The sequence below is a fragment of the Ursus americanus genome, chromosome 16 (genome assembly GCF_024610735.1).
Source record: "Ursus americanus isolate L20-20 chromosome 16, mUrsAme1.1.p, whole genome shotgun sequence".
NCBI classification, from domain to species: Eukaryota; Metazoa; Chordata; class Mammalia; order Carnivora; family Ursidae; genus Ursus; species Ursus americanus.
The window spans coordinates 20210569-20228383 of record NC_142142.1 but is presented as its reverse complement, the minus strand read 5'-3'; the positions used below and the strand labels follow the sequence as shown (position 1 = coordinate 20228383).

Here is a 17815-nt window from a genome sequence, read left to right as displayed (position 1 = left end):
GTGCCACCCAGGCACCCCGGAGGTCTTCTGTATGGTCTAGGCAGACAGATGGCTTCAAGGTGACAGGGTGCTTAGACATTTAAGCCCCTGCCTGGATACATCTCTAATTTGTATAAGGCCTTGGAGATGCATGAAGAGAAACTTGGGCCTCAGTAGTTGACTGATAGATATGTCTATTGAACTTGGTAGGCCAACTGAAGCTCGAAACTAGACAGGGAAAATGTCTCTCCTTCAGAAAAACCATATTGGGCAAAGAATGTTTGCAGGGTAGGCAAAATCAGAAGCTATGACAGGAGGAAGCAGAGGTTCAGAGTGTGCCATGAGGTTGTTCTGGAATCCACTGGGGCGCCGTTTTTCCCCAGGAACACTTGTGTGCTCTGAGAAGGGGAGAGATGTAATAAATGAGTCCCAGGAGGCCCATGCCATTCTGCCAGGTAAATCTGAAAGGATCATGCCAAGAGGAGTCCTAGATCTTCTCTACATTCCCCTGCCACTACCAAGAGAGCTAAACTCTTTGAGAGTTCGGCAAGAGAAAAAAAGTCAGGAACCACAGAAATTCAGAGACAGGAAGAATTATCAAGATTTTCAGGCTGCCCTGCATGAGAAGGCAGCCACCCTGAGGACTTCAGAAGTTGTAGGGGCCAGTGCCACTAAGTGGGAATCCCAACAGAGTTTCACTGGTGCTGGGGCCTGGAACAGGGGGCCATGGTCCCAGGGGGCAGAAGGTAGCAGAACAGTCACGGTGTGGTCAGATTATAAAACCTGCCTGTCTTCTGGGCAGACTCCTAGGTAAGCACAAAGTTTGTGTGAGCTCAGATCCTGGCATTTGACAGGTGGAGGGAGATAGATTTTGCCAACCAAAGGCCAGTGGTGCAAGTAAACTTTCCTGCAACATGAGACAGTGGGGCCTGGGGGACATTCACATGGCTCCCATTTTAATAGAACTTGACAGCATCTAGGATGTCTACACGCGTGTGTACATGTTTATGTGCATGTTCGTTCCATGATCATTAAAATACAGCTAAAATTTACTGAATATTCAGCTTCTATAGTTACTAGCCTTAGAGCTATACCAATATTTCACACTAAACCTTTGAAAACTGAACTTTGAAAATTCAGTTCAATGCGATTTAACCAATGTTTATTCAGCAATTATTACGTGTCCAGAATTGTTCTGTGGGAATACAAAGGAAGTATTGAAATAGCAATAGTTAATATTGAAGGTTTACTATGTGCCAGATACTGCATCCTCATGACCACCTTATGAATTAAGTACTACTATTATCATCCTAATTTTATAGATAAGAAAACTGAGGTTCAGGAAGATCAAGCAAATCCCCCAGGATCACACAGCTAATTACTGGCAGAGCACGGATCCAAATCCCGAAGTATCTGACTGCAAAGAGAAAGCTCTTAGCTCCTACACAAAGAACTTGACATTTATATTTGCAAAACTCTGAGATGAAAACCCCAAATGGTGACCTTCGCTTCTATCCCTTATTTTATTGTGCAAATAAGGTGTTAAATAACATGTTAGTGCAGCTCAATTTGAAAACCTGCTTTGAACATCAAGGTCAAAACCTGTGAAAAAATAAAAGGCATGTGGCTAATTCTGGTGCCTGAGGAGCAAAAAGGCCTCTTTCCAGTGCATATCACCTGAATGCTCCCTGATCGGTCTCCACGTTTACCCTTTGTGAGCCAGTCTTTTAGATTTGAAACCAAGCCCCAAGTTCAAGCTAAGGAGAATTAAACCCACCTGCTCTGAGAAGCACAGATTTCCTGAACATGAGCGGCCTGCATGAAATAATTGGTGGGACCTGGAGGGAGAAACACTGGCCTTTTGGTGGGAATCCACATTCAGTTTCCCAGCCCCCTGAATGCTTGCTCTGTGGGCTGCCCGATGACACAGATAAGTGCAGTGCACTAATCAACCGTGCAAGCCAGAAGCTCTGACCAGGGGAGCCGCAAAGGAAACAAATTACATCTCTTTGGGAGCAAGGCTCAGTGAATTGGGCAGGGGGTATTGGAGGCTGAATTTGAGCTGAGGGGAGGGGTGGAGTGGAGAAAATTTGTGAGAAGGGGAAACAAAAATGACTGGAAGTGATAAGGAGCTGAAGAGAACCCAAGTTCACTGGGAATTGCCTGTCAATCTCACCAATTATACTTACAGAAAACGTATCTTCACCTGAAAACAAAAAATAACCCAAACTCTAGGGCAGTCCTCAAGATTCCTCCAGAAAGCTAATGATTTATGTCCCACTGAGGAATAGAACTGTCAACAGAGGATAACAATTTTTTCCGCATTATGGAAGTGGGTTGGGATTGTTGCAAAGTCAGTGAGGAAGCGGCAGGACATGCTCATTACAGCTTAACAAGCTTGCAGCCCAAGAAGAGAAGGAGCCAGAGAAGCAGGGGTCAGCGGGTGCAGGGGATGCTGAATGGGCCAGATGGGCGAATCACACCGTGGACAAAGAACTCTCCCCTTCGACTGCTGGGCCACTGCCCTGACCTCCAAACAAACACCCAGGGCACAAATTTGTTCCCCCTTATCAGCTGCTTAGCTCAGCAGCTGCGGCCATGAATTTCTGTTTCCGTGTCTTGCCTTTTTCGAACAGTTGCCTTTTTGTCTAACTTTTGTGTGAGGAGGGAGGAGGCCGAGGGGCCCGGAGCAGAATGGAGGGATGGCGTCGTGGCTGTTCAGAGGACTGAGGGCTTGAATAGAGTGTTTCAAGAGGGGCAGAAAATAGATTTTTTTTTTAAACAACCTCTGGGAAATCCGGAGGCCTAGAAAACACATATGAAGTGCTGGTTATTCATTCTCTCCCTGTTCACCCTGACCAAGGGCATTTTCTTCTTGGGATTTCTGTTGCAGGGCAGAAGCAGTGGGCCTGTGTGAATGCATTATAGACTGTGCCTAAACCAGCCATGAAAATAAGAGCTGCCCCGGAGGCCAGGCCAGGAAGGGGAAAGAGCCTGTCCAGGATTAGTGAGAATCAGGCAGGGAGTCTGATGAGAAAGAAATGCCATATGCTGTAGCCTTCTCTCTGGAAGCAATTATGTATGGTACCACAACTACTTGAGTAGAATCCTGAACGGGTTTATAAACAAGGATTTCAAAGTGTTCTTGTGATAACAGGATGCAGGGATAACGGAGTCTGGTGGCCACCTCTATGAGAAATGTGGGTACTTCAAAGATATCCTTTCCTTGTGAAAATTAGGAATTAAAAATTATGGCAGTGCAACAGAAGAATAAGGAAACAGAATGTAAGGAAATAGAAAAATAAGAAACATGTTTTCTTCTCCTACCCAGCAAAATTACTGTTTCATTTCCCCTTGCGGCATTTTCAGAATGTCAGGGAACTGTTTAGTCCCACTTGATCGGACAAGCGGAGGGTGGCAGGGAAGTGGAGAGAGGGAAAAGAAGAGAGGAAGAATCAGTCACCCTGGAAACAAGAAGGAGGGGTCGGAGGCTCTGTGGCCCCTCTCACTCCTCCACATCTGTTTCTATCTCTGCGCCATTTTGTCCTTCTCTATTCAGGTGAATCAAATTCGGTCCCACGGACATTTGTTGCAAACAACCCTCTGCTAGGTGTGATGTAAGATGCAAGTTTGATGAGTTAACAACGAGGATGATAATTGGAGATCAGATGACCACCATACATTTAGTGCTCACCTGCACCAGGCCTCTCTAAGTGCTTCCCAAACGTAAGCCCTTAGTGTCCTGGGGAACGACAGGGCCTCTGGAGCGTGGGTTAAATCCTGGTCCACTTCATTGAGTTATTTGACTTCTCCAGGTTTTATTTCATCATCTGTAAAATGGAGATAATAGTGATACTAGTATCAGGCAGGGTCCAGTCAGGAAGACCAGACCCTAGTAAGTGTCGCTGAACAAAAAGAATTCAACAGAACTGGTTTCACAGGTGCCAGAGGGCTGAATGAGAAGGAAGGGAGTTTTGAGGCAATCACAGAGGGTACCCAGAGCAAGCAGCTCCCACCTTTAAGGCTGGAGGAACAAAGGGAAGAGGCCTGGGCAACCAAGAAGATAGACCCCTGGAGGAAAGACCCACGAAGTTTGTGGGGGCCTGTGAGGCTTGTTCCAGAATGCGGGAGGACAGTGGAGGCTGGATCAGCCACCGATGCTGGGTGGTTGAGGGGTGGGGGTGAGGGGTTACTGAAAGGAAAAAAAAAAAAGCAAGCCCAGGGAAAGGAGGAAATGCCCCCTCTCTGGCCTTTCATCTCTCTCCAGTGCCCCCTATTGGCAGAAATTAATAGGAAACTTGCTGCCAAAGAAGAACGGGTTTGCTGAGTCCAAGTACCAGCCGTAAACCAGAGCCTAAAAAGGTAGATCTGGAGCTGAGAGAAATAGCTTAATAACAAGCTTAGTATTTCATAAGAATATTATGACATTACAAGAGTTGATATTTATAAACCACTAGAACAGTGCCTGGCATGTGGGAAGTGCATTATAATGTGGTTTTAAAAAAACAAATAAATACATTAATCTACCAAAAATCAATGTAGGAAGTAATATTAGAAACCCAGTTTTTTTCATGAAGATGATGGGGCTTATAGAGGTCACGTAAAGTGCCCAAGGTCAGTGGTGAAGTCAAGACCGTCTGAATCCAAAGCTGTTGCTTTACTTCTATGATCCCCTTTGAGGCTCAGAGAAGACAAGCACGTAAGTCAATTACTTCACAGAGAGACAGACTATAAAAGTGCAATAGGACAGATGCAAATAACAGAGTTTGGGGAGGGGCGCCTGGGTAGCGCAGTCGTTAAAGCGTCTGCCTTCGGCTCAGGGCGTGATCCCGGCGTTCCGGGATCCAGTCCCACATCGGGCTCCTCTGCTGGGAGCCTGCTTCTTCCTCTTGAAAGGACATATTTGAAGTCGTTTGGTTGCAAGAAAACATACGTGGAGGAACATAACTGAAAATCCCCTTAAGCAAAGTTTGGGCGCCCCAAATACTTTAAGGAAGGGGCCCACTTGGAAAAATGCTAACCACAGCTTCGCCTTCTCGCTTCTGTGCACGCCTGCTTGCGAAAGATAAACAGATAAATCGAGCTCCTGGGTGGAGGGGTGCCTAATTGCATCCCACCCAGAGCTATCACCCCCCCCGGCATGTTACCCTCCCACCCTCCACCCAGGATGACGCACAGAGAGACCCTCCGAAAGACCACCACCCTGCATCTTCTGGAGCTCTCTGATAGTCCCTCGCGCCAAAATTTCCTATTGGACAGTTTGTACTGGCCAACTGGACTCTTGATTGGGTAGAAACTGCAAACACCCCAATGACTGTCTCCTGAGGGTCACGCCCACAAGCCCCCATAAAAACCTAACCCTTTCATAGCTCGAGGCTCTTCTCCGCTGCCCTTGCAAGGGTTATGAGATGAGCCCCAGCGCGCTGGTCCTGCAATAAAGCCTCGTGTGATTGCATCAAGAACTGTCTCTCTCGACTTCATGGGGTTGAGTTGCCGCGTCCTCTAAGGTAGGGTGTGATTTTTATTTCCCCCCTTACATATGGTGCGTTGGCCGGGAAACATTGGCAACCATCCCCACGTCTCGAGAGACCACAATCTTGGAGGTACCCATCCCCCTGCTGCTTGCTGCTTGTTCTGTGTCTGCGTGGGCTGTATATGTCTGCTCTGCACGGCACTTGTTGCCATCTGGTCGGTTGACTGACATCTGGGTATATGTCTGCTCTGCACGGCACTTGTTGCCATCTGGTCGGTTGACTGACATCTGGGTATATGTCTGCTCTGCACGGCACTTGTTGCCATCTGGTCGGTTGACTGACATCTGGGTATATGTCTGCTCTGCACGGCACTTGTTGCCATCTGGTCGGTTGACTGACATCTGGGTATATGTCTGCTCTGCACGGCACTTGTTGCCATCTGGTCGGTTGACTGACATCTGGGTATATGTCTGCTCTGCACGGCACTTGTTGCCATCTGGTCGGTTGACTGACATCTGGGTATATGTCTGCTCTGTACGGCACTTGTTGCCATCTGGTCGGTTGACTGACATCTGGGTATATGTCTGCTCTGTACGGCACTTGTTGCCATCTGGTCGGTTGACTGACATCTGGGTATATGTCTGCTCTGTACGGCACTTGTTGCCATCTGGTCGGTTGACTGACATCTGGGTATATGTCTGCTCTGTACGGCACTTGTTGCCATCTGGTCGGTTGACTGACATCTGGGTATATGTCTGCTCTGCACGGCACTTGTTGCCATCTGGTCGGTTGACTGACATCTGGGTATATGTCTGCTCTGTACGGCACTTGTTGCCATCTGGTCGGTTGACTGACATCTGGGTATATGTCTGCTCTGTACGGCACTTGTTGCCATCTGGTCGGTTGACTGACATCTGGGTATATGTCTGCTCTGTACGGCACTTGTTGCCATCTGGTCGGTTGACTGACATCTGGGTATATGTCTGCTCTGTACGGCACTTGTTGCCATCTGGTCGGTTGACTGACATCTGGGTATATGTCTGCTCTGTACGGCACTTGTTGCCATCTGGTCGGTTGACTGACATCTGGGTATATGTCTGCTCTGTACGGCACTTGTTGCCATCTGGTCGGTTGACTGACATCTGGGAATATGTCTGCTCTGCACGGCACTTGTTGCCATCTGGTCGGTTGACTGACATCTGGGTATATGTCTGCTCTGCACGGCACTTGTTGCCATCTGGTCGGTTGACTGACATCTGGGTATATGTCTGCTCTGCACGGCACTTGTTGCCATCTGGTCGGTTGACTGACATCTGGGTATATGTCTGCTCTGCACGGCACTTGTTGCCATCTGGTCGGTTGACTGACATCTGGGTCTGGTTCTGGTTTAATGCGGCCTTTTGGGCGGGTAGACGTGCCTCGAACGCCCAAGGCTGCACCCCCGGGGGACGCCCCGGTGGCTTCGGAAGGGAATCGGGGACGCTCGGTTTCCCTTTATTGGGAGGTCTCTGGCGAAGGTCTGACCCTCCTGCCCATAGGCGGCCAGGGATATCAGCCCTCGTCCACTCTTAACCCCAAGTGGTTGTTTAAGAGTCGGAGAGGCCGGTGGGCGCTTGACGGCTTTCTGTCTTTACTGCTTGTCTGTTTCGTTTTTGCTTGTCTGTTTCGTTTTTTTCATTTGGCAGGTTTCCATCCGGCAGGAAACCATGGGGCAAACTATTTCTACCCCTCTTTGTCTCACCACCCGGCATTGGTCAGAAGTAAGAGCGAGAGCCCACAATTTGTCAGTAGAAGTCAACAAAAATAAATGGGTAACCTTCTGTGCCTCTGAATGGCCCACTTTTGGCGTTGGTTGGCCCCCTGGAGGGTCATTCAACTTAACACCAATTCTAGCAGTCAAAGCTGTTGTCTTTCAGCCAAATCCGCACGGACACCCTGACCAGCAGCCTTACATCACTGTCTGGCAGGACCTCGTCCAGAACCCCCCTCCTTGGGTAAAGCCGTGGCTTAGTCAGACTCCTACACAAACCTCTGCCCTAAACGTAAAAACGTCCACAATAAAACAATGTTCCTGCGAGCCCCGTAAGATTTACCCTGAGTCTCAAGATCCAGCCCTTCTAGAATGGCCTCCCCCTTACCCGCACGTCCCTCCCTCTGCCCCACCGATGGAACCCACGGGGGAAGAAAGCGGGGCAAGTGGGGAAGGAGGTCCAGCTCAAGGGACAAGGAGCAGGCGAGGGATCTCACCCGATTCCACTCGGGCCCTTCCCCTCCGAGCCTATGGCCCCCCTCCCGAAGGGAATGGCCTCCAGCCCCTACAGTATTGGCCGTTTTCCTCCTCAGACCTCTATAATTGGAAAACTAACCACCCCCCATTCTCTGAGGATCCCCAACGCCTAACTAACCTGGTAGAATCTTTAATGTTTTCCCACCAGCCTACTTGGGATGACTGCCAACAGCTCCTACAGACTCTGTTCACGACCGAGGAACGCGAGAGAATCCTGATGGAGGCCCGGAAAAACGTCCCTGGAGACAATGGGCTCCCCACTACTCTCCCTAACCTTATAGACCTCGCTTTCCCATTGAGTCGTCCGGACTGGGACTACAGTCAACCCAAAGGTAGGGAGCGGCTACAGGTCTACCGCCAGGCTCTAGTGGCTGGTCTCAAAGGGGCTGCAAGGCGCCCCACCAATTTGACTAAGGTAAGAGAGGTGCTTCAAAAACCTGAGGAACCCCCTTCGGTTTTCCTGGAAAGGCTGATGGAGGCTTTTCGTAGGTACACCCCATTCGACCCGACTTCAGAAGGCCAGCGAGCCTCAGTAGCGATGGCGTTTATAGGCCAAGCCGCGCCTGACATACGAAAAAACCTGTGCCCAAATCGCCCCGTCAGGTGCGGGAGTTCCTGGGCACAGCCGGCTTTTGCCGACTCTGGATACCGGGCTTTGCCACTTTAGCAGCCCCCCTTTACCCCCTGACAAAAGAAGGATCCCCTTTCATATGGGGAGCCGACCAGCAGGAAGCCTTCGATAATATCAAGCGCGCTCTGCTGTCAGCACCGGCCCTCACGTTGCCAGACGTATCGAAGCCCTTCACTCTATACGTAGACGAACGAAAGGGCATAGCTCGGGGAGTACTAACTCAACCTCTCGGACCCTGGAGACGGCCAGTAGCCTACCTGTCAAAAAAGCTTGACCCGGTTGCTAAAGGCTGGCCAAATTGCCTCAGGGCCGTCGCAGCAGTCGCAGTCCTTGTTAAAGACGCTGACAAACTAACTATGGGACAGAAACTGACAATTGTGGCCCCTCATACACTCGAGAGCGTTGTCAGACAACCCCCCGACCGATGGCTGTCGAACGCTCGAATGACTCATTATCAGAGTCTCCTCCTCAACCGAGACCGGATACAGTTTGCCCCTCCAGTCGCCCTTAATCCCGCCACTATGCTCCCGGAAACGGATCCAGACGACGCGGGGATATTCCACTCTTGCCGAGAGGTTCTCGCCGAGGAAACTGGGATCCGGCACGACCTCGATGACCGACCCCTCCCAGATGCAGACCATACCTGGTATACTGATGGGAGCAGCTATATAGTGGAAGGTAAGCGGGTGGCAGGGGCGGCTGTAGTGGACTCAAAATCAGTAATATGGGCCAGCAGTTTGCCGGAAGGGACGTCCGCTCAAAAAGCAGAGCTAATCGCTCTAACACAAGCCCTCCGCTTAGCAGAAGGAAAAAAAGTCAACGTTTATACAGACAGCAGATATGCCTTCGCTACAGCCCATGTACACGGAGCTATCTATAAGCAGAGAGGACTCCTCACTTCAGCAGGAAAGGAAATTAAAAACAAAAGGGAAATTCTTGATCTCCTAGAAGCAGTCCATAAACCCCTTAAGGTGGCCATTATACACTGCCCTGGACGTCAAGGAGACGGTTCGGAGACTGCCCTAGGAAACCAAAGGGCAGACCGGGAGGCAAAGAAGGCTGCACATGGACTTAACGTCCTAACGCTGAGTTCGGAGGAAGGAAATGACGGCCTTTTGCCTTATAAAAGTGTTATGCAGCCAAAGGACCCAAAAACTCCCTTGTCACAAGAGGAAGCTAAAGCCTTCCTGAAACAGCTGCATCATTTGACTCATTTTGGAAAAAAAAAACATCTCGTGACTTCTGCCCGCAGTTCCCCTTTTGTTTTGCCTGACCTAGACAGATTAGCTTATGAAACTGTAAAGCACTGTATCCCTTGCCAGAAAGTTAATGCAGCTTTTTCCAGAAACACCGGAAGAACTAGACTTAGAGGAGACAGACCGGGACTTTATTGGGAAGTCGATTTCACCGAAGTACGCCCAGGAAGATATGGTAACAAGTACTTACTAGTATTCATTGATACTTTCTCTGGGTGGGTAGAAGCATACCCCACCAAAACCGAGACTGCACAGATTGTCACAAAAAAACTTATAGAAGAAATTTTTCCTCGGTTTGGAGTCCCAAGAATAATCGGGTCGGACAACGGCCCAGCCTTTGTTGCTCAGGTAAGTCAGGATATAGCCAGGATCCTTGGGGTAAATTGGAAATTACATTGTGCTTATAGACCCCAAAGCTCAGGTCAAGTAGAAAGAATAAATAGAACTATAAAAGAGACCATAACTAAATTGTCCTTGGAGACTGGCGTTGCAGACTGGATAGCCCTCCTTCCCTATGCCCTGTTCCGGGTCCGAAATACCCCGAATTCTCTAAATGTCACTCCCTTCGAAATATTGTATGGGACTACCCCTCCCTTGGCCTCTATGCATTTGCCTACCTTTGAACACGTAACTAACCAAGCTTTACTCAGCAGATTAAAGGCCCTTGAAATCACCCAAAGGACGTTGTGGAAATCATTAGCAGACGCCTACCGACCTGGGGACCTCCAGGTACCTCACCGGTTCCAGGTGGGAGACTCAGTCTACGTAAGGAGACATCGAGCCGGTAACCTAGAACCCCGGTGGAAAGGACCTTACATCGTCCTGCTGACAACCCCAACTGCTGTCAAAGTAGATGGCGTCTCGGCTTGGATTCATGCGTCTCACGTCAAGGAGGCCCCCCCCCGATAAGAATTGGACTGTGGAAAAGACTGACAACCCCCTCAAACTCCGTCTGCGCCGCGTGTATGCTGCTGATGCTGATTCAACTACCGATAAGTAGCCTTAACCCACATGGTCCACTTACCTTGACCTGGGAAATCACCTCTCAGTTAGGGGCTCCAATATGGAGCATCTCTAACAATGTTCCCCTTTGGGCGTGGTGGTCCAACCTATACCCCGATCTCTGTAGACTGGTTTCAGGCTTAGATGCCTGGGACATCTTAGATGAACAAAACATAGCCTGTCGCGACCCCATGGCCAAACATAGACTAAAAACGGACCCCTTCTATATATGTCCTAAAGATGGTCGAACAAGGGCAATCGTCCGCAAATGCGGAGGTTTCGACCACTACTTCTGTAAAAGCTGGGGATGTGAAACCACGGGGGTAGCCCCGTGGAAGCCAACTTCCTCATGGGACTTAATAAGCGTGACACGAGGAAGTGCCACTACCCTTAACGTTACCTTCACTAATAAAGGGAAAGTATCCCGGGACTGGCTAAAAGGGAGAACTTGGGGTTTTATGACTCCCATGGTCTGACCGCAGACCTGCTTCCCCGGCGCCACCCCTTTCTTAACTCCTCCCTGAAAACTTACCATCCTGTGCAGCGGCTGTTCAGTATAGTGCAGGGAGCCTACACGGCCTTAAACCATACTAGTTCTAACTTGACACAGGCCTGCTGGCTATGCTTGTCCTCCATCCCTCCTTACTACCAAGGGATCGTACACTCTGGCAACTACACTGTGTCCGGAGGAGATGACAGATGTAACTGGGGAAAACCTGGAAAATTGACCTTAACAGAAATTTTTGGGCAGGGTCTTTGTATAGGAAATCCCACTCCAGAATATCAGCCCTTATGCAGTGAAACCCATGTTATTTCAGGGGCTACTCTAATTTCCGTCCTGTCAGGACCACTGCTAATTATTCTGTTACTCCTTACCCTAGGCCCTTGTGTTCTGAATCGTCTCATACAATTTGTCCGTAGCCAAGTCAGCACTGTGCAACTATTCATGTTAAGACATGAATACCAAGAGTTAAACCCCTCAGAGGATCCAACTATTCCATGATTGGAATTGTTCAAAAACAAAAAGGGGGGAATGAAAGGACATATTTGAAGTCGTTTGGTTGCAAGAAAACATACGTGGAGGAACATAACTGAAAATCCCCTTAAGCAAAGTTTGGGCGCCCCAAATACTTTAAGGAAGGGGCCCACTTGGAAAAATGCTAACCACAGCTTCGCCTTCTCGCTTCTGTGCACGCCTGCTTGCGAAAGATAAACAGATAAATCGAGCTCCTGGGTGGAGGGGTGCCTAATTGCATCCCACCCAGAGCTATCACCCCCCCCCGGCATGTTACCCTCCCACCCTCCACCCAGGATGACGCACAGAGAGACCCTCCGAAAGACCACCACCCTGCATCTTCTGGAGCTCTCTGATAGTCCCTCGCGCCAAAATTTCCTATTGGACAGTTTGTACTGGCCAACTGGACTCTTGATTGGGTAGAAACTGCAAACACCCCAATGACTGTCTCCTGAGGGTCACGCCCACAAGCCCCCATAAAAACCTAACCCTTTCATAGCTCGAGGCTCTTCTCCGCTGCCCTTGCAAGGGTTATGAGATGAGCCCCAGCGCGCTGGTCCTGCAATAAAGCCTCGTGTGATTGCATCAAGAACTGTCTCTCTCGACTTCATGGGGTTGAGTTGCCGCGTCCTCTAAGGTAGGGTGTGATTTTTATTTCCCCCCTTACACTCTCCCACTCCCCCTGCTTGTGTTCCCTCTCTCGCTGGCTGTCTCTGTCAAATAAATAAATAAATAAAATCTTTAAAAAAACAAAAAACAGAGTTTGGGGAACATGTGGGAGACAGGGCAAGCTGCTATGGGCTGGGGAATCTGGGAAGACTTACCTGTCAGAAGATGTGGTGTTTGAGGGGAGCAGGGGAGGAAGGATGGGGCTCTAACTCCAAGTGCCGGAAGCGGAGGAAACTACTTGAGCTAAGTCCCAGAGTGCAGGGCATGTGTGCCGAGTCTGAAGACAAGGACATAAATGTTCCTCACCATTCTCCTTTGGCATAAACAGTAGAGTTGAAGTATCTCCAAATATTTCTAGCAGCAATGTGAATTAAAGAGTTCTTTTAGGGCACTCATGAACATGAAATGTTGTGTAGAATATTACACATTTGTGAAACAATGGGATTAGCCAAAAATTAATGAATTTTTCATGCACCTCCATTTTTTTAAACCCATACGTAGAGACATTAAAATCTGCTTACAAAAGACAAATGGTCTTGTTTCAAGATAGCTGACTGAACTAAAACTCTAATTTGAAGCTATTATGATGCCTTTTTAATAATGCACCAAATTTGGTTTCAATCAAGTTGACTCCTTGGAAGGTTATGCAAACATTTGATTCATATCGATTTTATTTAATTCAACAAACTGAATGTATTCTTGGTTCCAGTCACTGTCTCAGGTATTGGACATGCAAGGAATTGCAAAGGTGGTTCCAGCCCTCAAGGAGCTCAATCTAGTAGGGTAATGGATAGCTATGCGAATCTTGGTAATCAAAATGGAAAAGCAAAGGTACTAAGTGCACTGGGAATACGGAAACTGGCCAGGGAGGATGGGAATGGGATTCCTTTTCAGCCACCCCAGGAAGCAGCATCACAACCATGGCAGAAGCCAGTAAATGGGACGTGCAGGGAGAGGGGCCAAGACAAATTATGGAGACTCATTAGTTTTATCTAGTGTCGGACCAGATCACAGCACTGGCTAGTTAAGGAAGTCAGAGTTGTAGGGAGTTGGAAGAAGTTCTGGAAAGTTTCTATAACTCTGAACCTGGTCTCTGTAATCCTATGTTCAGCTGTAAAAGTAAAGAAGTTGTCCTGAAACCAGAGATGGAAACCATGCTGCCAATAATAAGAGCTAACTGTTTCTGAGTATCCGCTCCATGCCAAGCACTTTAATATAAAATGAGTATTATATCTAGACATGTAGTTTTTAGTCCCCAGGAACCCATTTTCCCCCTCTTCCTGGTAGTAGAATATGTGCCTTTCCCACTACAGACAATATCTTCCAGGCTTCCCTGTAGCTTAATGTGACTGTGACTTAGTTTTCATCAATAGAGTGTGAACAGAAGTAATGTGGGCAACTTACATGTCACTTCCCCAAAGGAGTGCCCTTCACTTCCTCTTTCCCCCCTTCCACTGGCTTGGAAGCCGATGTGGATCAGTGCTTCTGGGCAGAGTAGGACAAGACCTGCAGAAAGAACCTGGGTCCCTGGACAGCTGTCTGGAGCAGAGCCCTCACCTCCTCTTGCTCCTGCCTTCTGCTGCTAGCACCTCTCCTTCCTGTGACCAAATATCAAACACACACAAAAGAAAAATTCCAGTATTGCTGGAATTACGTCTGAGTTAAGAAAGGAGAGGCCACAGATGGAGACGTGTGAGAGACTCTCATATGTAAACTGTGCATGCTTTAGTGAATAGATTATATAAAAATTATATTGGCTTGTTTGGAAACCTTTGTTGTTTCCGTCCTGGCTCCCAGCACAGTTTTGAATGACTGAGGTTTACCTATTAAATGTCTTCCAGGTGAGAGAAAGGTCATTGTATCAAGCAAGGGCAGACTCATTCAACAAACAGGTTTTGACAATTTGCCATGTGTCAGGAACCAAAGATGGAAATACACCCAGACACACAATCTCCCCCCTCAAGATGTTTGTTAATTGGTGGGAAGATGTGCAAATATAAAAACAGTATTGAGAGGAAAGTATCAGTTAATGCTCTTGGTTGCAAGCAACCAAAAATCTGACTCAAACTGGTTTTTTTAAAAGAAAAAAATCACGTATGGGCTTATATAAATGGGCAGTTCAAGAGTTCACTGTGTCTGCGCTTGCCCCTGCCTAGATTCAGGATCCTCTCCTCTCCCTCAGGAAGAATCTCCTTCTGTCTTCTTTCCAGTCCAATCTTTGTGAAAATGGTTGTCCCTTTCCTTCATTCACCCAACTATTTATTGTGCCATTTTGTACCACACCCTGAGCTGAGAAGTGAAGATAAAGGCGTTTACAGGCAAAGAGCCTTTCCATATGAAGCTTACATTCTAGGTAGAGACAGACAATAAACAATTAGAGAAACGAGCTAATTACTGGCTGCGGCAAGTTCTGTGAAGGGAAAAACCCTTCACTGGCTGACATTGGATGAAGTGGAAAAAAAGCCTTAAGTTGACAGTTTGGTGGAGACCAGAGACAACGAGCTCTGTAAGTAGAGGTGATAGCAAGTACAAAGGCCCTGAGGTGGGAAGGAATTGGATGGGGTGGAAACACAGGAAGGAGCAGTGTGGCTGCAGTGCAGTGGGAGGCAGAGTGAAATAGAATGAACCTGAAGTAGCTGGCAGAAGCCAGGTTGTGGGATAACCCACAGACATCAAAAAGAGTTTGGATTTTATTCTGCACACAATGAAATGTTTGCTTTAAAAGGAATCTCCTAGCTACTATGTGGGTAAAGTGTAAAGTTAAATTGAGGACTAGATGGACCTCAGGTCCCTGTCTGTCCACAGCAATCCATGACCAGCTCCACAGGGTACCCAGGAGCCCTTTTGGTAACTGTGGACCCTGTATCAGTGATGTCCCACAGAACTTCCTGCAAAGATACAAATGTTCCATATCTGTGCTATCCAATCCCAAGCTCCTATATGCCAGTGACTCTTGAGCACATGAAATGAGGCTAGGTGTGACTGAGGAACTGGATTTTTAAATTTTATCCCATTTGAATTAATTTATTTAAATTTATAGAGCCACATGTGGCTAATGGCTATTGTACCGTGCAGTGCAAAGCAAGAGTGAGCACTGGGTGTCTGAGGATTTCAACTTTGAATCCCAAAGCTACGGCCTTCCTGCAAAGGTGAGTGAGTAGAGGGCATGCTACTCCCTAAATGCTAACAGCCTCTGTGCGTTCACCTTGTCAGGATGGAGACACTCAGGAGGCTTTCTGAGCTTCATTTTGTCACTGGCGAGGCACGTGCACACGGTTATGAGGTGCTCCACGCGCGTCCTCAGGGGAAGTCCCGCACTGCGAACAAAGGTTTGGGGACCTCTCCTTCCAGAACGCATAAGCCCTGCGCTCTTGCGGCCGCGGGTGCGGTGCAGCCATTGGCAGGAGGGGAACATCGGTCCGCAGCGCCTCGCCCCGCCTGCGACATCAGCTCTGGGCGCAGCACAGGTGGGCTGGGGAAGGAGGCATCGAGGCGAGCCACGGAGCGAGGTTGGAGGTTCGGGGGCCCTTGGCCACGCAGTTGCCTCTTCCTCGCAGGAATGGGAGCGGGGGTGGCGCGGGCGGTCACCCGCACCGGATCTGCTTCCTGGGCTTGCTTTCGCTTTGCCGGGGGCTTGGCTAGGCCTGCGCACCGCAGGCTAGCCGGGAGAGCCGCGCAGGTGGCCGCCAAGGAGGGGCGGGGAACTGGTGCTTTTCACATTTAGGACCCCCTGCCCTCTCCCCGAAGACGCGTCCCCGACTCAGACTCGGTGCCCTGCGGCGCGCGTGGCTCCTGGTTGGCCGTCAGGCGCCCCTGACCTTGGTTTCTCCCCGGTGCCAGGTCTGCGCAAGGACCATGGGCGCCGCGCTGGGCAGTGGCGCGCGGCTGGCGCTCCTGCGGGGCCAGGCCTGCGGCGGCGTCCCACGCTGGAAACCCTCCGCGCCCGCCCGAGGCTGCCACTCCAAATCCGGCCCGGCTCGCCCCGTGCCCCTGAAGAAGCGTGGATACGATGTCACCAGGAACCCACATCTCAACAAGGTAACGGTCCCGGAGGGTAGGGTGGCCCAAGCCGCTATCCTGTGGCTGGCGGGAGGGGCGCCCCGCCCCCTGGGTCTGGGCTGGATCCTCCCAGGCGCCCTTCCAGCGGTTTTCCATTTTTGCCTTGCAGAGGCTTGATGTAAGTCGGTTTGCCTTTTTTTCCCCCCTCCCCTGCCTTCTGCGTGGAAAGAGGTGACCAGCAATGCAGGGGGCCTTATTTCTTCCACAAGAACAACAAAGACTGGGTTAAGGTCCTCTTGGCCAGTCCGACCTGTGGTCAGAGCTCCCTCTGAGGCTTACTAATTCTGTTGGTCGTGGGTAGTTCATTTAACCTCTGTCAAGTCCACGTTTTCTTATCTGTAAATGAGAGACAGTTGTCCCCGGCGTGTTGTGAGATTTAAAGAGAAAATGGAGGCAGAGTTCTTAGCACAGTACCTGACACCCAGTGAGAACAAATGTCAGCTAAGGTTGTAATTATTATTCTGAGATAAAGATTATTTTGAGAGCTGGGTGGGGGGGAGAAAGGCTAGAATTACAGAACTTTTAGCCCTTGATGGGGCATCAGAAATCCTAATTCAAACCTCTCCTTTTACATATGAGAAAACAAAGCAAAGGGAACTAGCTCAAGGTCACCAGCTAGTTATAGTTAGTTCTGGCCCTGCTATTGGAATCCAGAACGTGGTGCTTAAGATTCTGGGAGTAGAGTTCAGTATTACTGGAGTTAAAACCCTGGAAACCAGAGACCTGGATGTGAGGCATGTCTCCCGACACCTCCTCAAATTAACTTGGACATCTCATTTAATATCTACTTTCAGGTAGATATTCAAGGTAACTTTCTCCTGCCTAAAATGGATATTATGACAGAACCACCATTCCTACCTCATCTGGTTATTGTGACAATTAAATGAATTAGGAATAATATTTTAAACTATATAGAGTGCTTGATAAATAGGTAATTACTATAAAATAAAAAAATTTTAATAATTTCTTTGACTCAGGATTATGAAATTCAAGTGAGGAAATACATGTGGGAAAGGTGTTTTTGAGAAATAGGAACAATTATACCGATGCTAAGTGTTGGGATTATTTCCTACAGAAGTAATAGAAGAAGCTAAGGAAAAAAAAATCTTTCAACCTCTGCTTATCGGTCTACTCCCTGCTCCCCCCAAAAGAGACTTTAAGTCCTTTGTGTATTTCTATTTTGGGATACTTCAGGTGTCTTATGAATTGTAGTTGCTTTGGTAGCAAATGTTAGAAAACTCAACTCAAATTGGCTTAAGCAAACAAAAGCCTTCTTTAACTAAGTATCTAGAGGAAGGGCTGCAGGCAAGGCTTGACCCAGCGGTCCAGATGGCATCTCTAAGGATGCATCTTCTCTCTGGCTTTCTGTTCTGCTTCTGCAATGGCAGCTGCATCCTCAGGCTCCAGCCAGTGGAGTCTTTCACCTCAATGCTGGCATTATCT

General features: G+C 48.7%; 2 protein-coding genes across 4 annotated transcripts in view; both read left to right on the top strand.

Annotated features, from left to right (window-relative positions):
• Positions 1-7957: 7957 nt before the first annotated feature.
• LOC148108773 (protein NYNRIN-like) lies at positions 7958-12236 on the top strand. The gene is made up of 3 exons (XM_087868530.1): positions 7958-8155; positions 8344-9975; positions 10281-12236. Exons 1-3 carry the CDS (start codon positions 7958-7960, stop codon positions 10293-10295), a joined length of 1845 nt encoding a protein of 614 aa, XP_087724656.1. The 3' UTR covers positions 10296-12236.
• A 3409-nt stretch (positions 12237-15645) lies between these two features.
• Positions 15646-17815, top strand: part of ME3 (malic enzyme 3) — a 205005-nt gene continuing 202835 nt past the window's right edge. Inside the window, exons 1-2 of one of the 3 annotated variants that reach the window (XM_045815639.2) lie at positions 15646-15780; positions 16154-16351. In XM_045815639.2, coding sequence (XP_045671595.1) covers positions 16169-16351 — 183 coding nt within the window. In that variant the 5' untranslated portion in view covers positions 15646-15780; positions 16154-16168. Of the gene's footprint in view, positions 15830-16153; positions 16352-17815 lie in introns of all 3 variants that reach the window. The other 2 variants (XM_045815638.2, XM_045815640.2) reach the window with 2 other exon arrangements.